The 21856-nt window shown below is 54.1% G+C and overlaps 1 protein-coding gene across 2 annotated transcripts in view; it reads left to right on the top strand.

Moving 5' to 3' along the window:
• CELSR1 (cadherin EGF LAG seven-pass G-type receptor 1) overlaps positions 1-21856 on the top strand; it is a 182005-nt gene that overhangs the window by 82841 nt on the left and 77308 nt on the right. For both annotated transcript variants that reach the window (XM_055374360.2, XM_055374359.2), the window contains exons 3-4: positions 17307-17529; positions 20425-20540. In XM_055374360.2, coding sequence (XP_055230335.1) covers positions 17307-17529; positions 20425-20540 — 339 coding nt within the window. The remainder of the gene's footprint in view (positions 1-17306; positions 17530-20424; positions 20541-21856) is intronic.

The following is a 21856-nucleotide window of genomic DNA, read 5'->3' as shown; positions in this document are numbered from 1 at the left end:
GGGTGGGCGAGGCAAACGGATCACTTGAGGTCAGGAGTTCAAGACTAGAGCCTCTGTAATCCTATCACTTTGGGAGGCCGAGGCAGGTGGATCACCTGAGGTCAGGAGTTCAAGACTAGCCTGACCAACATGGTGAAACCCCGTCTCTACTAAAAACACAAAAATTAGCCAGGCGCGGTGGCAGGCACCTGTAATCCCAGCTACTTGGGAGACCGAGGCAGGAGAATTGCTTGAACCTGGGAGGCGGAGGTTACAGTGAGCCGAGATGGCGCCACTGCACTCCAGCCTGGGCGACAGAGCGAGACTCTGTCTAAAAAAGAAAAAGAAAAAAAAGTCTCTTGTCTCACTGTTCTGGAGGCCAGAAATTCAAAACCAAGGTCCCTGCAGGGCTGTGCTCTTTCTGAAGGCTTTAGGAGAGGGCCCCTCCTGGCCTCTTCCAGTTTCTGGTAGCCCCAGGTGGTGTCTGCCTCACGGATGCATCACTGCAGTCTCCGCCTCCGTCTTCACACTGTGTTCTTCCGTGCACGTCTGTCTGTCCAGGTTTCCATCTCATTGTAAGGACACCGGTCACTGGATTAGAACCCACCCTAATAATCTCATCCTAAGTCGATTACCTCTACAAAGACCCTATTTCCAAACAAGGTCACTTTCAAGGGTACTGGGAGTTCGTAACTGAGCGTATCTTTCTGGGGACACAATTCAGCCGTGGGTGCTCCTTCGCTGAGGAGCTAAGGAGTTTGGGAACCAGGGCTGTTGGCGCTTCTCACTGGCCTGCCTGTCGCGTGTCTGAGAGGACCACAGGCCACTCCAGGGTGGGAGGCAGGTTTCTGCGATGTGTTTACCTTTGCGAACGCTAAGCGCAGGAGCAGAGGGTTTCCCGCGTCCCACCCGGACAGCCTGGAGGTGAGCGAGCTGAACTAGGTGTAGAATGTGAGTCAGCGAGGAACAGACATCTGCCCAGAAATGTCTGGCCCACAGTTAGAAAAGTGGCCTGAAGACGAGCCGCATGCAATAGAGACCTCGCTGTGGTTTAAAGCGCACGCCGTTGCCTGTGACTTCGAAGTCTGTGCTGTTGAGGGGAGACAAGGCTGCCTGGCCGGGCTGGCTGCGGGTCATGGGCGTCTGTGCGTGCACTGGAGGGATGCCGCTTCTGCAGAGAGAGTGTGGGCCCCGTGACAGCAGGGCTGGGCACGCTCGCTCACCCCTGCACGAGTCTCCTGTGGCCGCTGTAACATTTCCACACACGAGGGGCTTAACGCAGCACGGATTCATTCTTACTGTTCTGGAGGGCAGGAGCCCTGCAGTCAGGGCAGGGCTGCTCCGGGAGGTCCTGGGGAGGGCCTCCTGCTCTGCCTTCCTCAGCTGCTGGAGGCCACCTGGTCCTTAGTCCCTGGCACCTTCCTCACCTCACTCCGACCCCTGCTTCCACCACTGTAGCACCTTCTGCCCCTCACCCTCCCACCGCTTACAAGGAGCCTTGTGATGACTTTGGGGCCACACAGTAATGCAGGATGACTGCCCCGTCTCAAGATCCTTAATCACATCTGCAAAGTCCCTTAGGCCATGAGGTCACACATCCTTGGCTTTCAGAGATGAAGATGTGGACACCTTTTGGGGTCCATTATTTTGCTAACCACAACCCCGGCTGCTCTTGGTGTCTCCTCTCCCTAATTAAGCAATCATGACCACTCACACCTGGTAAATATTTGTTGAAGGCATGCGTAGTGAGCAGGCCCCACTTTCGGCGCTGTGGTGGGGGCTGGCAGTCTCTGCTGTTTATAACCGGCCACCATCTGGACCTAGGGCTGCCGGGAGCTGCTGGAGAGTCCGAATTGAGCCTCTGCCCTGAGAGTAGTGACCCAGACGACCTCGGGGGCGAGTGTTCTCTGCTCTCTCACCCGCTTCCGGTCAGCACTTTCAAGCCCTTTCTCTGGTGTGGACAGACAAAGCCGCCTCTGTCCTGCTCCTGGGGGCCAGGGGCCAGGTTAATCACGCACCTCTGGCCTGCCAGGGCTGGGTGTGGTGGGGTTACACTTATCAGATGAGGCTGGCTGGACATAGCGGGGGTAGACTTTGTATTAACGAGGGCAGTTCGTGACCCCCAACTCCAAGTGATGAATTAAGAATTCGTGCTCATTTTTTCTGGACGTTGATCTGTCACTAGTGCACTGTCTGTCCTGGCCCGCACTGGTGTGGCCAGGGGAATTTGAGCCGTTGGGGTGCTGAGCAGCCTTTTCTCGTGGTGAGTGAGGTTTTCGCTAGCATTCCAGCTGAGCCCGGGCACGCTGCTGTTCGTAGTTGGCACGGTTTCCCTGCATGCTGATAATGAACGCACCGGGCACGTCCCTTCCAGCCCTGCTGTGCACAGCTGCCTGGCTCACCTTCCTCGGTCGTCTTTCCATGTCTAGCAGGAGCATGGCCAGACCCTGGCCCCACATCCAGGCCCCCCAACCTGCCTCCCTCCGAGGCATGGCAGGGCCAGCCCTCTCCCTACCATCAGGAGCCAAGTGCTCAGTGGGGCGCCAGGCTGCACAGTGCCCTCTCCCCTGGGTGGAAGACCCAGGCCCATCCCACCTGAATGTCCCCACTCAACCCTACCCTCCCTGGACAAGGCTGTTTCCAGGCTGTGCCCACCCCCATGGCCCCTGGAGAAAAGCAACTACTGAGGCCTGGAGGGCACAGGGGGGCCCCGCCTGCCCGACAGTGGCACTGTTTTCTTGGCGTGTGCTGGGCCGAGGGCAGCGTGAAGTCTGCATCCCCCTCACTCCAGGACCAGGGAGTGTTGGCTGGGCCCTGTCCCCACTAGGTAGGACCCACCACCAGGCTCATCCTTATCTTGGGTCCTGGAGGCCTCCTGAGCTGCCACCAATGTCCTTCTAAAGAGAGCCAAGTCCCTGGCCCACGCCTTGGCTTGGAAGGACCCTTGGTTTGTTTTGAGGGGGTTGGAAACGCCCTGCAGGGGGAGTCGAGATGGGGTTCTGTACCCCAGGGTGGTGCTGGGGCTGTAGGGACCCTCATGTCCTGGTGATCAGCAGGGCTGACCGCCCCCTAAGTGCCAGCTGTGTGTACCCCCAGTGTCAGGGACCAGGTGTTGTGGTGTCCAGAGTCCTGTGGTTGCCCCTACCCTACCAGTCTTGGCAACCAGGACTTCCCAAGTCCACTCGGGCCCAGGAGATGCTGTGTTTGTTCGGCACACTGGGTCCTCATGCCGCTGTCTTCCCGGTGCCGTAAGAGCCCTGGCAAACAAGGAGTGTTTGATCTCCGGTGGCTCCAGGTCTGTGTAGGTGCCAGGAGATGCTGGGAGGCTTTGGGGTGCAGCTTCCTCAGGGGATTGACCCTGGAAGAGGGTTCCTGCTGACTCTGGCTGGTTTCCTCGGTGTGTTCTGGGCCTCGTTCTCCTAGGACTGCTGTGATAAGTGATCACAAACTGGGGCGCTGAAAATAACAGACATGCCTTCCCTCAGTTCTGCAGCTGGAAGGCCGAAATCAAGGTGTTGGCAGGGCCGGCTGCGCTTCCTGGAGGCTCTAGGAGGAGCCCCGCTGCCTCCCCGGTGCCTGGTGGCTGCAGGCCTTGGCTTGCGGCTGCCTGGCTCCAGGCTCTGCCTCCCTGTGCACCGGCCCTTCCCCTTGCTTCTCATCTCCCTCTGCGCTCATTTTATGATAATTCATGTTGTGATTGCATCGAGCCCACCTGCTAATCGGATTGCCTCATCTCAAGATCCTTAACCTAATTGCACTTTTGCCATATAAGTAAAATTCCTTCTTTTGCTATATAAGGTAATATTCCCAGATTTTAGGAATTACGATGTGGACACTTCCTTTTGGGGGCCACCGTGTAGCCCATTACAGGGTGGGTTATTTCCCAGTCTCTCCTCCATCGTCGGTGTTGTGGAGAGGGAGGTTGTAGGGAGCTCCTCTTCTGAAAGGCTGTGTCCCCGAGGGTGATTCCAGGCTGGGGTTGCCTGGGCCCGCTGGGCCCGTATGCTGCTGGAGCCTTCGGCTTGGAGCTGCTGCAAGCACCAGAAGACGGTCAAACATGTACCCATCCTTCAGGTTCGGCAGGGTTTCCAGCCCTCAGCGTGTAGGTGACTCCCGTAAGAAACAGCAAAGGAGTGGATTAGTGGGAATCATTTTTCTTTGCTGCTGGAATGCATTTCTTATTTTTTTAAATGGGTGTGTCTGGAGATCATCTGGGAATTTGCTTCAGAGACACTAAGGAGCAGTCACGCAGAGAAGGCCAGCCCTGGACAAGCGGCTTCTGCAGTGCCGGGCTCCCCTGGCCTCCCCCTTCCCAGCTCCCTCCTTGTGGGGCAGGGGTCTGGGCCTCCTGCTGAGGCCTTTCCTGGCTACCTTGCCAGGTGGGGCGGGGCTGGGCCGCCTGTAGGTGTGACTCAGGAGGGATTCCAGGTGCAGAGCAAGTCACCAGGAGGTGAGAAAGTCAAACAATGTATGAAACCCAAGGGCAGACGTGGGTGCTGACAGACAGCAGTTCCTGGTGGGAGCTGGGGAGGAGGAGAGGGAGTGGGGCATGGAGGGGTGAACAGAGGGTGCCTCCCGTCTCAGGAAGGCAGTGAGGAACAGGAGGAACAGGGACCAGTAATAGTAAACTCGCCCTTGCGCAGGTGCGTAGCTCACAGCCGTACCAAATGAGCTGTTTCACTCACATCAGCCTGTTAGTGCTGGGGAATGCTCCTGGCCAAGAGAGACAGAAATCCCTGCCTTGGGGGATGGATTTATTACAGCTGGGGAAACTGAGGCACCAGCCAGGATCTTGCTCAGGAAACCTCTGTCCTGACAGCAGTGCTGTGGGGGTTTGGAATGGGGTGCTGAGGCCCCTGTAATCCCTCCCCCTGGTCGGCCTCTCCTATAGGGACATTCGGAGGGGACACCTGTCCAGGGAAGGTGGTGAGGTGCACTCATTCTCTGGACCCGTCCCTGCAAGCTCTGTGTGGACATTAAGGCGGATGCAGGCTTAACTCCAGCTCCCACCCATGCAGCTGTGTGACCCAGCACAAGTAACTGCCCTCTCTGAACCTTCGTGTACTCATCTGACCAGCCAGGTGCTGCGGCCTGCCTTGTAGGGAAGGTCATGTGTGGACTATGCTCACCTCTGGAGGAGGTTGCTGTGAAAGTGCTCATGTCCTCGTCCCCAAATGTGAACCTGGGGATAGCCAGGGTCAGGGAGCGTCACCTGAGCTGTTGGGACGCCATGTGGCCCTGCCCTGTCTGTCCCTCCATCTCTATGTCAACCTGCCTTGCAGGGCCGAGTTGGTAGCACGTCCTCCCCCACAGCTCTGTTGCTGGACAAAGGCCCTGGTGGCTGGGGGCCTCTGCTGGCCTGGCTTCTGCCTGGGGCTGTATGCCACAGGGGTTCTGAAGTCCCCGGGAAGAGGCAGGGTCCTGACTGGCAGTGGACTGCTGTGCATGACCCATTGCTGAGGCTGCAGCCGCCTGGGCTTTTCTGTGCAGCTCCTATCTCCGGTGGGGGCCTCGCTGGTGTGGGACTGTCACGTTGCAGAACAGGAAAGGGCTGGGGCTCTGCCTCCACTGCCCTGCGGTGGGAACCCCTGTGTGTGCCTGTGGGCATGCATGTGAGTGTGTGTGAGCATGTGACTGTGTGCGTGCATGTGAGTGTGTGTGAGCACGTGAGCCATGTATGTTGGAGGCTGGAGGTACTTTCTCAGGTTTGGTTGGAATCTGGTGGGGTGGAAAGGGCTTGGCGGGGAGCCTTAGCTGTGCCCACCCTTTCTGGTCCTGACCCTACTTTGATGGCTGCCCTGCCTGAATTCTGCAGCTTGACCCCTCCCCTCCCCTCCCCTCCCCTCCCCTCCCCTCCCCTCCGCCTCCATGCCAGCACCCCTTCAAAGCTTCCCCCTCTGCTTTTTCCATCTGCTATAACTCTTCATGTGTATTTTTGGTTTTTCTGAACATCTGACATTTTTTTACCTAGATGGAAACTCCATGAGGGCAGGGATCTGTTTTGTTCATTCTTATAACCCCACTGCCTAAAGAATGGCCCATGCTGGCAGTTTATTAGATGGCTGAGTGGGTGGAGGGACATGTGGGCAGGTGAGTGCAGGTGAGTAGGTGGAAGAGTGGATAGATGGATGAATGATGGATAGTTGGATGGGTGGGTTGATGCATGATGGGTGGTTGGATGGATGGATGGCTGTGTGATGGGTGGTTGGATGGCTGGATGGATGTGTGATGGGTGGTTGGATGGATGGATGGATGTGTGATGGGTGGTTGGATGGATGGATGGATGTGTGATGGGTGGTTGGATGGATGTGTGATGTGGTTGGATGGATGGATGGATGTGTGATGGGTGGTCGGATGGATGGATGGATGTGTGATGGGTGGTTGGATGGAAGCTGGGTGAGTGCTTGGAAGCTGGGTGAGTGGATGGAAGCTGGGTGGGTGGGTGGATGAACAATGGATGGGTGGATGGATTCATGGGTGAATAAATGGATGGATGGAAGGGTGGAGGGGTGGGTGAATGAGTGGGTGGGTATATGGAAGGATGAATAGATGAGTGAATGGAATAACAGATGGGCAAATTCGTGTGGTGTTTTATCATTTCTGACACCCTTTTCCTCTTAGAAACCCTGTAACGTTCCCCTCTTTGCCTCCTATCTGTGTGCTTTCTCTGGTAGTGAAGTTTCTGACACATGAGCCACGCTGTTGGGTTGTGTCTTCAAGACTGCTTTCTGCATCCTAGGATCCAGTGTTAGGACTGAGCTCTTTGATGGGGCTTTGAGTTGACTTCAGGTTTTGTGCATTTGCGTGATATGACCTGACTTTGAAATTGCCCTGTGTTCCTGTTCCCGGGCCCTTCCACTCACTCTTTGTTCTCTGTTCTTGTGTTTCATTTTGATCGTTAATTCTGCATAAACTAAGCCTTCGTCAAGTGCTTGAGTTTTACCATTGTGGCCTTTGGAAATTCTAGTTTTTCTAGTTCAAAGCTCTTAGCTGTTTCTTAGGACCAGAAAGGAATTGTCTTTTTATTTATTTAAGAACTTAAGTGGTCAATCTTTACACGCCCTTCCCCTCCTGGGGCACGTTCCCAGCGCGTTCCCAGCCCTCCCCCAGGTCCTGAGGTTCTCTGCCTGCTGTGCCCCCTCTCTAGGTGAGCCCTGAGACCCTGCATCTCTATTCTCCTAGCTCCTGGAGCAGCCCCCCAGGGGTAAGTTCTGGAGTTCTTGAGCCAGGGGTTCACATCAGCATCCCCTCGCGTGGGCCCTCTGCCCCCACCCCCGTGCCCTCTGTCTTCCCTGGGCTTGTGTCCAGCCCCCTGCCAGAGTCTCCATGTAATGATGCGGAGACCCTCTGGGCACCCCCTTCCTTGTTCACAGACCAGGAGCACACCCAGCACCCAGCCCCCGCCTGCAGCAGGTAAGCCGTTTGCTGAAGCCCTGTGAAGCCAGGGCTTTTCTGGAAGCCCCTTAGGCCAAGGGTTGATGGCTCTGGTGCTAGGGTCTCTGGGCAGGCAGGGCAGTGCACCAGCCCCAAGCCTGGTGTGGGACAGGTCCCCAGTGGCGGGGCAGGTGCATGAGGCCATGAGGGCTGGATGGGCCTTGGCTCCTGGGAGCTTTTCTTTTGCCGTTAAGAATGCTTTTCTGGCCAGGTGTGGTGGCTCGCACCTGTAATCCCGGCACTTTGGGAGGCTAAGGCGAGCAGATCACCTGAGGTCAGGAGTTCGAGACCAGCCTGGCCAACATGGTGAAACCCCGTCTCTACTTAAAATAAAAAAAATTAGCCAGGTGTGGTGGTGTGCACCTGTAATCCCAGCAACTCGGGAGGCTGAGGCAGGAGAATCGCTTGAACCTGGGAGGCAGAGGTTGTGAGCCGAGATCGCACCATTGCACTCCAGCCTGGGCGACAGAGTAAGACTCTCTTAAAAAGCTTTTCTGTACTATAGCCAGGAAGCTGAGCCCTGCGTCCCTCCTACGGGGAGAGGGGGAGCTTTTGGCAGGCTGCATGCATGATTGAGCACAGCAATCGGTTTGCCCAGGTGGACTCTATCCTTGGCGTGGGAGGCGAGGCTGCCATGGTGATGGGGGTGTGCAGAGTATGGGTGAATTTCCCCCAGGTTTGAATGACTCAGCAAGCCTTTGACTCCAAGCAGAATCCTAGGGTGTAAGGAGAACATCAAATTTATTTTGAATGAGAATTCCTAGAAAAGGAAAGATAAATCCTGATAGTCAGCATAGCTGAACATTTATTTTATGAAAATAGTGTGTCTTATAAAAGCTCTATTAGAAAATAAAAGATACAGAGCTAAAAGACACAGAGCTCACTAAATTTGACCTATTTACCTTCAGATGATTTTAGAATTAAAAATCTGTCATATCACATCTCTTTTCAACTCAGCCTTGGTGGGAGCGTTTACAAATGCCGCCAATTGAGGATTCTCCCTGAGGGTTGGTGGGGAGCAGCCCCTCCAGCTACCTTGTTTAAACAGCGCTGTAATCCACTTATGCTAGCAGCCCCTCCAGCTACCTATAAAGAGTACTGTAATCCACTCCAGCTTTGCTTAACTTTATCTTCTGTGCAGTGCTGTGCTGCAAGTGCTTAACCACCAACCCTCAGGGGAATCCTGAATTGGCTCCGTTGTAAACGCTGGAGGTGCTAGGAGTCAGCTCTAAGGAACACAGGGACAGGACCTTCCCCGGCTGGTCCAGTTCATCCAGAACCCAGTTGCTCTTGGTTCTCATGGTCCTTTATTAAAAAAAAAGAAAAGATGTTTTAACTATAAAATTAATTCATTTCATCAACACCTTTCCTGCACTATTTGAATCAAATACGGGAATTATGTGGTTTTGTAACTCATGGATTAAGTGCAGGCATTAATCATTGGCTTGGAACTGGGGAAATCCTGGCATTTTTTGACTTCATTTCACAAGCGTCTGTCAGTACCTGATATGGACCCAGCTTTCCCCCCCCGACCCCCTGCGACCCTCCCTGCCAGGTGCTCAGCGTATGCCCTGCACACACCAGGCATTTATTCGGCACTCGCTGTGTGCCTGACAGTCTCAGACTGGCCCCCAAACAGACCCTGTCATTGCCTGCACAGAGCTGGGGAGAGAAACACACGGGGGAACCATCGTACAAGCAGGGCTGGATGTGGAGCTGGTGGGGCAATTGCTAGAGAGGGGAGATTTGGAGTCCATGAGAGCCCCCAGGGGCACCCTAAGCAGGCAGGTGGCCCGAGCTTCCCCAGAGGGAGAGTGCTCGAGGCGGAGGACAGGTACTGCCAGGGGATGCGGGTGGCCTCCAGGCACTGGAAAGCCACATGCAGAGACCAAGAGAGAGGACGCAGGGCTGGAGGATGGCCTGCAGTGTACGCACAGGGCCATCTGTAGCCGCCCTGGGAGGAGGGAGACAGTGGGGCCGGCACAGGCTCGTGAGTATGGTGTGGAGGGGGCTGGGTGTGTGGCTGGGGGCTGGGCCCTGGGACCCCTTAGGCTGGGGTCTTTATGGAGCAGTGGGAGTCTAGCCAGTGGGACTGACACATGGTGAGGCCAGCGTTGTGGAGGACTCTGCTGTCGCGATGCAAGGGACAAGTAGGTCTGGAGGCTGTGCGGCAGGAGCAGGGGCCGCGAGGCGAGGGGGCCTGTGGCTGTGCAGGGAGCTGCTGGAGGCAGGAGGGGTTGCAGTGAGGACTCCACCTCTCCTTGGCTGGGTAGGGGAGGATGAGCTGGCAAAGGCCAGGAGCAGCATCTCTTGCAAGCAGGGAGAACAGCACCCGGGGAGTTCTGGACCCTTCCACCTCTGAAGCATCCGCGGGAAAGGCTCTGCCAGCCACGTGCTGCTGCTCTCGGGGCACCGGGTTTGCAGAGGCTAGAATGTACGCGATTGCAATTCCAGGACAAACATGGAGGGCCACTGTAGTGAATTCAGCAGTGGCTCCCAAAATCCTTGTCCACACAGACTCTCAGAATGAGACCTCAGTTGGAAATGGGCTCTTTCCAGATGTAATGAGTTTGGGTCCTTGAGATTAAGTCATCGTGGATTTAGGGTGGACCCTAAATCCAATGACTGGTGTCTTTATTTTTTATTTTATTTTTTTGAGACAGTCTTGCTCTGTCACCCAGGCTGGAGTGCGATGGTGCAATTTTTGGCTCACCGCAGTCTCTACCTCCTGGATTCAAGAGATTCTCCTGCCTCAGCCTGCCTAGTAGCTGGGACTACAGGCATGCGCCACCATACCCAGCTACTTTTTATATTTTTAGTAGAGACGGGGTTTTGTCACGTTGGCCAGGCTGGTCTCGAACTCCTGACCTCAGGTGATCCACCTGCCTCGGCCTCCCAAAGTGCTGGGATGACAGGCCTGAGCCACTGCACCCAGCCTTATTTTTTATTTTTGAGGTGGAGTTTCGCTCTTGTCACCCAGGCTGGACTATAGTGGTGTGATCTTGGCTCACTGCAAACTCCGCCTCCCGGGTTCAAAGGATTCTCCTGCCTCAGCCTCCCAAGTAGCTGAGATTACAGGTGCTTGCCACCACGCCGGTTAATTTTTGTAGTAGAGATTGGGTTTCACCATGTTGGCCAGGCTGGCGAACCCCTGATCTCAGGTGATCCACCCACCTCAGCCTCCCAAAGTGCTGGGATTACAGGCACGAGCCACCGCTCCCGGCCTGGTGTCTTTAATAACAGGAAGGAGAGGGAGATTTGACGGCCTTGTGAGGACAGAGCAGAGATTGGAGAGATGCAGCCACAAGCCAGGGACGCTGGGAGCCACTAGAAGCTGGTAGAGGCAGGAGAGATCCACCCTGGAGCCTCCAGAGGGAGCTGGGCCCTGCTGATACCTTGATTTTGGACTCCTGGCCTGTGCGACTGTGAGACAATGAATTTCTGTTGTTTTAAGCCTCCAGTTTGGGGTCATCTGCCACGGGAAACACATACAGCTACTTTCTGAAAATGAAAACAAACAAAAAACAAAGCAAATACAACTCCGCATTAAAAAAGCAAAGCAAACCAAACCTACAATTCCATGGAGATTAGTTTTATTTGCAACATATTTAAAGGAGCAAGACCTTTTCAGCGAGGGGCAAACACCTGTGGCTGGGTTTGCTGTGCTCTCACGGGCATTAGCAGCCACCTGTTGATCTCTGGTCCCTGCAGAGGTGCCCCCCTTGGGGGCAGGACAAGCTTATGTCTATCAGCCTCCCTTTCACGGGGCAGCCTGAGGATATCGGGGGCCACTAGAAATCAAATTTGGTAGCAGGAATGCCGGTCTGCAAGTTCAAATTCAAACCTTCCAGATACAAAGCGCTGTCTTCACCCAGGGCTGGGCCACCTTTTCCTGGGCCTTTTAGAGGAAATCCCAGGCTGGAGGTGAGAAGCCGAGACTTCCAGCCCTCGGATGAGGGGAGAGTGAGTTCCGACCCAGAGCAGGTGGGACCGGGAAGCTACGTGGAGGTCATGGGCCTGGGCCTCACTTTCCTCTGGGAGAGTCTGAGCCCCGGGCCCAGCCTGGGTTCTTAGTACCTGGGACAGACAGAAGCGGCTGTGGGAAGGGCAGGGCTGGGCCCCACAGGCCCTTTGTTTGCCGTCGCGGTTGGGTGAGTACACCCAGCCTCTCCCGGTGGCTTTGTTATTCCAGAGTGTGCTGTGCTTGGCCACTGGCTGGAACTTGGAAAGCAAACACTCCCAAATGTCACATATTTTAAAAGTAGAAACAAGATAATTTGAAGTGTCCAAAGGAGGAGAAATACACCTTAAGCGTCACACCTCCCGTGAACGCACGGGATTTACAAAGGCCAGGAAGCCACGAGCACTGACTTGCTTATATGAGTATGCAGCTGGGTGTGCAGGTATGCACCTGTGTGTGACAGGATGTGAGGTGTCTGTGAGGGTGTGTCAACGCATGTGTATGTATGAGTGTGTGTGTGAACAGGTGTATGGACATGTGTAGATGGGAAATTGTGAGTGCATGTGTGAATACATGTGGAAGGTTATAAGCATTGTGCAAATGTGTGTGTGTGTGTGTGTGCACATGGCCCGCCTGCAGGGCAGCGGGGTGCAGCATCTGTGGTGGGCTGACCCCCATAGCGGGGAGTGGCAGGGAGGTTAGCCTCCAACGGGTGCTGGGAGCCTGGATGAGGGTCTAGGGTTGGCTCCTCTCTGTCTGCTTTAACTGGGTGGGGTGGGAAACCCCTCTGTTCCCATTTCCCTGGGGGCAGCCCCTGCCAGTGCAGAACAGGCGGATGGGATCCTGCCCTGACTCCTGGGGTGGAGGGGAAAGCACCCCCCTGGCCTGTGCCTGGCTCTGACCCGGCGTCAGCTCTGGTACCTGTGAGCCCTCGGGGTTACTGGCGTGGAGGCCGTGCGTGCTCATGAAATTCAGCAAAACGTCAGCGACTTCAGCCCTCCTCGTTCTCGAGAGGGCTTCATACTGGAATCTGGAGTCACCTTGGCTTAGCCAGTTACACATTCTTTTTTTTTTTTTCTTGAGAGACGGAGTCTCGCTCTGTCCCCCAGGCTGGAGTGCCGTGGTGCCATCTCGGCTCACTGCAAGCTCCGCCTCCCGCGTTCACGCCATTCTCCTGCCTCAGCCTCCCAAGTAGCTGGATACAGGCGCCCGCTACCACGCCCGGCTAATTTTTTTTTTTTTGTATTTTTAGTAGCGATGGGGTTTCACCGTGTTAGCCAGGATGGTCTTGATCTCCAGATCTCATGATCCTCCCGCCTCGGCCTCCCAAAGTGCTGGGATTACAGGCGTGAGCCACCATGCCAGGCCCAGTTACACATTCTTAGGTGTTGCAACCTGGTAATGAAGAGTGGGAGATGCCTGGGGGAAGCAGAGGGAGAACTCAGATTCTTCAGAGGCACCATTTACCTCTGATGATTGTTATGCTGATTATAAATCAGTTTCATTTGTTCTTCAAAAGCTCATTCGAAGCATTCCCTTGGAGGATTGACAGGATTTCCTAAAACGACTGAACTCACTGAAATCAGCACGTGGCTGAGGTTGGCCTCCCTGAGAAACAGACTCCAGGCCCCAGCTCAGGAGGCAGCAGGTGTCCAGGAGCCTTCAGGAGCCACAGCTGGGGGCAGGGAGGGGCCCTGGCCTGGGCAGAGGGGAGGTCGGACTGCCCTGCAGGTGTACAAGGCCTCAGCCACCCCACAGTGTGCTGCAGAGCTGGGATGGCCCCTCGGGGATGGCCTGCGTTGGGCAGTCTGATGGTCACTGTATCCACCCTGACCCATTGCTGGATGGGGGCTGCCCCAGCGAGGGCAGTGGAACTGGGCCGGGAGGCGGAATCTGAGTGCAGGGTCTCAGCTGTGAGCCGTCAGCAACCCACACCCCAGAGCCCCGTCCTGGAGAGGGGTAGGGTGGAGGGTATACCTCAGCACCTACCCTCGATAGCACCTGATTTCTTTTTTTTCTTGTTGTTGTTTGTTTGAGATGGAGTTTCGCTCTTGCTGCCCAGGCTGGATTGCAATGGCACCATCTCGGCTCACTGCAACCTTGGCTCCCCGGATTTAAGCAATTCTCCTGCCTCAGCCTCCCGAGTAGCTGGGATTACAGTCGTGTGCCACCACACCCAGCTAATTTTGTATTTTTAGTAGAGATGAGGTTTCACCATGTTGGTTAGGCTGGTCTTGAACTCTCGACCTCTGGTAATCTACCCGCCTCAGCCTCCCCAAGTGCTGGGATTACAGGCGTGAGCCACCATGATCTCTTTATTTTTAAAAATGGATAATAAAGTTTAATGTTCACTAGTCTTTTAAAATTGCCAGTTGTCTCATACATGTCTGCTCTGGACAGAGTTGTGCCCTCATAAATTTCTACATTGAAGCCCTATGCCCCAGGATGGGCGCTTTAGGAGGTGATTAGGTTTAGATGAAGTCATGGGGTGGGGCCCCCAGGCTGCAATTAGAGTCTTTGTAAGGAGAGGAAGAGACCACAGCCCTCTCCCTTACGCGGCAAGAAGGCACCGTCTGCTAGCTAGAAAGACAGACCTCCACAGAGGCCACCTCAGCTGGAAGCGTGATGTTGGGCTTCCAACCTCCAGAGCTCTGGGAAATAAGTGTCTGTTGTATAAGCCCCCGATCTGTCATGCTTCATTGTGGCAGCCCAAGCAGACTGAGGCGTCGTAAGTGTGTTTTCATTCTGTCTGTTTGAGTTGGCATCAAATTAGGCTGTCCCACACGGCAGCGGCTCTGTGAATCCCACTGGCCGTCCGGAGCGTGGTTGGAGGCCTCTCGGGGGACATCGCAGGTGCCTGTCCAAAGGGCCCATCGTGGAGCCATCCCACTCTGGGGGCTCCAGGAAGATGCTGCCATTTGAAGGGTACGCTGGGTTATGCACTGAGCATCCTCACATTGGATGTCCCCCCAGTTCCATCTTTATAGCAGTCTCTCTTTTTTTTTTTTTTTTTTTTTGAAATGAAGTCTCGCTCTGGCACCTAGGCTGGAGTGCAGTAGTGTGACCTCGGCTCACTACAACCTCCGCCTCCCGGGTTGAAGCAATTCTCCTGCCTCAGCCTCCCGAGTAGATGGGATTACAGGCACCCGCCACCACACCTGGCTAATTTTTGTATTTTTAGTAGAGACGGGGTTTCACCATGTTGGTCAGGCTGGTCTTCAACTCCTGGCCTCAAGACATCCACCCTCCTCAGCCTCCCAAAGTGCTGGGATTATAGGTGTGAGCCATTGCATCTGGCCTGTGGCAGTCTTTTAACAACCCAAGATGACCAGAGCCATGAAGAAAAAAATGGATAAATATGATCATATACAGACAAAAAATTTCTGTGGGGCTACAAATACATAAAACCTAATGTTAAACATTAAGCTGGGGGAAATTGCCACGAAAATGACAATAGTTCCTTCCATAATTTACAGGGAGCTTCTATAACACAGTAAGAGGGGGACCAAAAACCCAGCAGAAAGACAAACTCAGGCAGCTTCTAGGAAAGAGAGTGTCAATTGTCAATAAAACAGGAAAAGATGCTGGCCTCATCAAAGATAAATGCAAATGAAAAGATCGTTGAGATCCATTTGTCAGAGATGCAAAATATTTTAAAGATTGATCATACTGGCTGGGCGCGGTGGCTCACGCCTGTAATCCCAGCACTTTGGGAGGCCAAGGCAGGCGGATCACGAGGTCAGGAGATGGAGACCATCCTGGCTAACACAGTGAATCCCTGTCTCTACTAAAAATACAAAAAAATTAGCCGGGCGTGGTGGCGGGTGCCTGTAGTCCCAGCTACTCGGGAGGCTGAGGCAGGAGAATGGTGTGAACCCGGGAGGTGGAGCTTGCAGTGAGCCGAGATCGCGCCACTGCACTCCAGCCTGGGTGACAGAGCGAGGCTCCGTCTCAGGAAAAAAAAAAAAAAAAAAAAGATTGATGATACCTAGTGTTGAAGAGACAAAACAAAATTCTATGATCTGTGTTGGTGGGAGTGGGTATGTGCAGCCTTTTGGAGATGGCGGTTTGGAAATATCCATCAAAATGTCGCTTGTGGCTGGGCGTGGTGGCTCATGCCTGTAGTCCCAGCACTTTGGGAGGCCAAGGTGGGCTGATCCCTTGAGACCAGCCGGGCCAACATGGTGAAACGCTGTCTCTACTAAAAATACAAAAATTAGCCGGGCATGGTGGCTAATTGATTGGATCCGGGAGGCGAAGGTGACAGTGAGCCTCGATCACGCCACTGCACTCCAGGCTGGGTGACAGAGTGAGACTCTGTTTCAAAAAAAAATGATGTCACTTGTGGGTGACCTTTGAGCAGTGTTTGGGATTTTCTCCAGAGAGTCTTAAAGCACACCAAGGTTTATATAGGAGAATGTTTACTGAAAAGTCACTTGCCATAAATGAAAACTAGAAATGGCCCACATGCCCGTCGATTGGATGTGATTGATGTAAGTTTTGACGTGGTCCTCTGATGGAATACTGCGATTTGAGACAGTCTCTCTCTCTGTTGCCCAGGCTGGAGTACAGTGGTGCAGTCTCGACTCACTGCAGCCTCCGCCTCCCGGGTTCCAGCGATTCTCCTGCCTCAGCCTCCCAGGTCGCTGGGATTACAGGCATGTGCCACCACACCCAGCTGATTTTTGTATTTTTAGTAGAGACGGGGTTTCCCCATGTTGGCCAGGCTGGTCTCAAACTCCGGATCTCAGGTGATCCGTCCACTTTGGCCTCCCAAAGTGCTGGGATTACAAGCACGAGCCACCACGCCCGGCCCACGCCATACTTTTTTTACTGTGTTTTTTGTTTGTTTAGTATGTGAATGTAATACTTTAATTTTAAAATGCATTCATTTAAAATTCTGTAACTGGGAGAGAATGTTGCTGGGAATTTTCTGGTCGTTGGAAGCCCCTGAAGGTCTGTGAGGGGTCTCCGGCCAATGTCCACCCCATGTGGTGGAGGCAGAGGAGGCAGCATGGGCTGTGCAGATTGCGGCTCACCATCCCTGTCTGGGGGTGGGAGTGTCACCAGCCACACACCTGGTTGCTGGAGGATGCAGCGGCCAGTCCAGGAACAACTGGGTCGAAGCATGGCGAACACTGAGACCCTCCGAAAAGATGAGGTTCTGAGCACTGCTGGTCTGAGGGCGGATGGGGAGAGAGGCAGTGTGCTGTGGGCTGCCTGGCTGGTTTTCTGGGAAAGCTTCCAGAACCTTCCTGTCACAAAAGAGTTTAAACTCTGGGAAGGACATCAGAGTAGGGTGGTGCCTGCCCTTCAGGAGCTCACAGGCTGGTGGGCGAGACGGGCCAGATTAGAACCGGGTTGGAATCCAGGGGTGGCCAGAGAGTGCGAGGGGTCTGTGTGAGGGGTGGGAGGGCGGACGGCAGTCAGGGCAGGCGGCCTGCTCAGAAGGTGGCCTTTGGGTCATGTGATGGCGGCATGCTCCGAATCTCTGACGAGGCTCTGCTGTGTTCTGCTGTGGCACGGGCATAGGTGTGGGGAGGGGCCTGAGGTCCTCTGGTCTGTTTCTAGGCGTTCCCCTCAGAAGAGTCCAGCTCAGCCTGCAGGGTGCTCAGAACAGGGTTGGAGGCTGGGAAGGGCTCATTGCTGCCATTTCTTTGACCCCACAGAGTGCTTTTTGGAAACCCCCTGGCCACCATCCTTAGCTTGCCCACCAGGAGCTGGGTGCAGCCGACTCTGGCACGGCTCTGGGCAAGTCCTTGAGAACTCAACGGGTTTCTGTTCATGTCACAGACCTGTCCTGGAGTCAGTCGGGTTTTCTTTCAGCAGCTGACTGTGTGGCTGGGGTGTGTCCAGGGTCTGCGACAGGCTCGTTGGCTTTTCCCTGGCTGGTCGGTAACCTCCTCTCTGGCATCTTCCTCTCGCCCCCCAGGAGAGCACTGTGAGGTGGATGCCCGCTCAGGCCGCTGTGCCAACGGGGTGTGCAAGAACGGGGGCACCTGCGTGAACCTGCTCATCGGCGGCTTCCACTGCGTGTGTCCTCCTGGCGAGTATGAGAGGCCCTACTGTGAGGTGACCACCAGGAGCTTCCCGCCCCGGTCCTTCGTCACCTTCCGGGGCCTGAGACAGCGCTTCCACTTCACCATCTCCCTCACGTGAGTGTGCGTCCCGCCGCGCCACACGGGGGTCTCTTTAGGAAAGGGGCGAGCTCCTCCGTGCACCCCATCCCTCTAGAGAGTGACGTCGATGTCCTCCGTGTGTGGCCTTTGATAGTTGAGTAGCTCCAGGCCAGGCGCGGTGGCTCACGCCTGTAATCGCAGCACTTTGGGAGGCCGAGGCGGGTGGATCACCTGAGGTTGGGAGTTTGAGACCAGCCTAGTCAACGTGGCAAAACCCCATCTCTACTAAAAATACAAAAATGAGCTGGATACAGTGGTTTACGCCTGTAATCCCAGCTACTCAGGAGGCTGAGACAAGAGAACCGCTTGAACCAGAAGGTGGAGGTTGCAGTGAGCTGAGATTGCACCACTGCACTCCAACCTGGGCAACAGAGCGAGACTCCATCTCAGAAAAAAACACAAAAGCTTATTCCTTCTGTGTCTTTGTACCCCTTAACCCACTTCTCTTCAGCCCCTTCCCTGCTCCCTCCCCAGCCTCTGGTGACCACCACTATCCTCTCCACCTCCAATAACGTTTAATTAAATGTCTGCACAAGGGAATGTTATGCTGCTGCTTGTCAGATTCTGTATGTCTGAGATTATTGCACTGGACAATTATGAACAGTTTCCCTTATGTGTGACGGTGGCTAAACAATCAGAGCTGACACTAAATCACCGAGGGTTTTGTAGGGAATACCTTTAAAAGTAAAATCATAAGGTGCCTCCCCAAGCTTCCAGGGCAGTGACACTTTGGGAGTGGTGGGGGCTGTGGGCAGGGCCCTCTTGAGCCTCTGAGAGCGGCTGTGAGGGGCCGGGTTGGGGGCGCCTAGCTGCTTTTGTTTCAGGTGGGTGCTTTCATAGCCCCTTCTCCTCTTTCTAGTTTCTCTTTGCCAAGTGTCCAGGCTCCCAAGTGGGCTCCGGGCTCCGTTCCCAGCTGCCTCTCATCCCCACGGCTCTTTGTTCTTTCCTTCTCCTTCCCTGGCCCCCGTCTCTGGGCCTTGGTTTCTGTTTTCTGGTCTTTCCTTTTCTTGCTTTTTGCTTGCATTGTTCCAACCCTCCCCTCGGCTTTGGGTCCCTTCTTTATTGCTCCATTGCCAGCGGTGTACGTGTGCTTGCCAGGGGGGCCGTGCAGGACTGTTTGACACTGACGCTGCCCACCAGCCCCCACCTGGGTCCAAAGGGAACCGCATAGAAGTGAAACCTACCAAAGGCAATCAGGTATGACCCAGGGGCTGAGTCTCAGGAAACAAGCCTGCACTGAGTTGGTCCCATCGTCATTAAGATCCCTTCTCCCTGCTCATTCCCTGCCCAAGCATCAGTGTGCTGTGTGGGTATTTTTCTTTGTGTTTGTCGTCATTTCTTGCTTGCATTCTAAAGAGAGGGGGTTTGGGGGACAGTTGGGAACCATCAGTTTTTTTTGTTTTTTTGAGACGGAGTCTTGCTTTGTTGCCAGGCTGGAGTGCAGTGGCGGTATGATCTCGGCTCACTGCAACTTCCGCCTCCCAGGTTCAAGCAATTCTCCTGCCTCAACCTCTTGAGTAGCTGGGATTACGGGTGCCCACCACCATGCCTGGCTAATTTTCGTATTTTTAGTAGAGACGGGGTTTCACCATGTTGGCCAGGCTGGTCAACCTGACCTCAGGTGATCCACCCACCTCGGCCTCCCAAAGTGCTGGGATTACAGGCGTGAGCCACCGGCCAGCCGAAACCATCAATTTTTAACTCAAGAAAAAAGGCTGAGGTCAGATGCTCGAGGCTGGCTCAGGCCGACTCCTGCTGCAGGAAAATGGATAAACCAACCTTAGGTTAAAAGGAGTTCCTGCCGTGGATCTCTGATGGTGGAGACACCCAGCCAGCTCAGGAGCCAGTTCCAAGCTCACTCAGGAGGTTTGCCAAGTTCTCTGAAACCAGGGAGGTGGGGGAGGTGTTGTGATTTGGGTCTGAAGACCCCCTGCCCGGGGCCTCTGGGTGGGAGAAGGATTTCTGAGAATTTGATGATCTCCTGCCCGAGCAGGTGGTTTTTTGCTCAGCGTGCTCTAAGTTCTGACAGGCCTGTTCATGTTCAGGCGTCTGTTCATGCCTCTTCCTTTCATTTATTCACACAGCCCATATTAAGCACTGATATGGACCAGATCTTCTTTGGGTTCTGGAATGCAGCAGGGAATGAGAGCTGTGGTTCCTCCCCTTATGGATCATACATTCTTATAAACCAATGAGTCAGCAGCATGATTTCAGAAATTAACTGAGTGATGTCATAGGCTGGTGGGAGGTGAGGGCAACGTAGAGTACAATGAGTCAGGGCAAGTACAGCTGGGTTGACCCCTGAGTGATCTGCAAAGCCTGGGAAGATTGTTTCTGGCATAGGGGGTAGCTGGTGCAAAGGCTCTGGGGTCTTTTTGACCTGTGTTTGGGAGCCAAAAGATGCTATTGTGGCTGAGTGCCGGGGGGGGAGAGGCCATAAGAAAGGTCCTTCCATAGCATCATCCCTGCCTGGGAAGGTACCAGGTCCCCATGCCCTGACGCACACACGAGGGGATCTCTTCACAGCAGCAGAAAATGTACAGCACGTGCTTTGCCCAAACACATCAGTAACAGGCGTCCTGGCCGCTGGTCGTACTTGTAGCATGTTGTGCAAATGGGATATTTTTTGCATTCTACAGGCCGTAGTAAGCAGACTCCCCATGGATTCTGGTTTGCTGCTTCCAGAAAAGAACCCTGCTTATCAAGCTTGATGGGCTGTCTGCTCCTATGAGAAGGACGCATGCCTGACACCATTCTTTCCTGAATCGTAGCCCCACGTGCTTGCCCTCCTCCGGCTGGACTTGTCATTCCTAGGCAGCCTTTGGACCCTGGGGTCTTCGTCCTGTGATGTGCCTCTGCTTGGCCCCACAGGTTTGCCACTCAGGAAAGGAACGGCTTGCTTCTCTACAACGGCCGCTTCAATGAGAAGCACGACTTCATCGCCCTGGAGATCGTGGACGAGCAGGTGCAGCTCACCTTCTCTGCAGGTGGGGCCTTCTCCCCAGGAAGGGCAGCTCTGAGCAATTCACACATACTTTGTGGGCTAAAACGACCCTCGCCCTGTGCAGCGCCTCCAAGCTGCTTACCCTTTCATCCCTCAGTTGTAGGTCTAGGAACCTGTCTTATTGAAGAAATCCAAAGTACACAAAGATGTTCATAACAGGCCGGGCGCGGTGGCTCACGCCTGTAATCTCAGCACTTTGGGAGGCCGAGGTGGGTGGATCACAAGGTCATGAGATCGAGACCAGCCTGACCAACATGGTGAAACCCCGTCTCTACTAGAAATACAAAAATTAGCTGGGCGTGGTGGTGCCTGCCTGTAATCTCAGCTACTCAGGAGGCTGAGGCAGGAGAATTGCTTGAACCCAGGAAGCAGAGGGTGCAGTGAGCTGAGATCACGCCACTGCACCCCAGCCTGGTGACGGAGTGAGACTCTGTCTCAAAAAATAATAATGATAAAAAGATGTTCATAACAGTGTTATTTATAGTGCTGGAAATGTGGACGATCTGGTTCCTGTTTTCAGAAACCAAGGAATCATTAAATTGTGGTACATCTCTAGATTAAAAATGTCAACGCTGGCCGGGTGCAGTGGCTCATGCCTGTAATCCCCAGCACTTTGGGAGGCTGAGGCAGGCAGATCACCTGAGGTCAGGAGTTAGAGACCAGCCTGGCTAACATGGTGAAACCCCAGCTCTACTGAAAATACAAAAATTAGCCAGGTATGGTGGCACTTGCCTGTAATCCCAGCTACTCAGGAGGCTGAGGCAGAATTGCTTGAACCTGGGAGGTGGAGGTTGCAGTGAGCCGAGATCATGCCATTGCACTCCAGCCTGGGTGACAGAGTGAGACTCCATCTCAAAAAAAAAAAAAAAAAAAAAAAAATTTTTTTTTTTTTTTTTTTTTGGACAAGGCTGGCCAGGCAAGGTGGCTCATGCCTGTAATCCTAGCACTTTGAGGGGCCAAGGCGGGCAGATTGCTTGAGCTCAGAAGTTCAAGACCAGCCTGGGCAATATAGCGAGACTCTGTCTCTTTTAAAAAAAGTATATCGACAAGGCCATTAAACATGTTATTCCAGTTGTTAGAAAAGAACATTTCTCCAGACTGCCAACAGGTATATCTGTGTTTTTCTGGCACACATGACTTTTTTTTTTGTTTTTGTTCTTCTTTTGAGACAAAGTCTTACTCTTTCACCCAGGCCGGAGTGCAGTGGTGCAATATCGGCTCACTGCGAACTCCACCTCCCAGGTTCAAGCGATTCTCATGCCTCAGCCTCTCAAGTAGCTGGGAATACAGGCACGTTTC

This window comes from Gorilla gorilla, chromosome 23, assembly GCF_029281585.2.
Source record: "Gorilla gorilla gorilla isolate KB3781 chromosome 23, NHGRI_mGorGor1-v2.1_pri, whole genome shotgun sequence".
Classification (NCBI taxonomy): Eukaryota; Metazoa; Chordata; class Mammalia; order Primates; family Hominidae; genus Gorilla; species Gorilla gorilla.
This window is presented reverse-complemented; position numbering and strand designations above follow the sequence as displayed.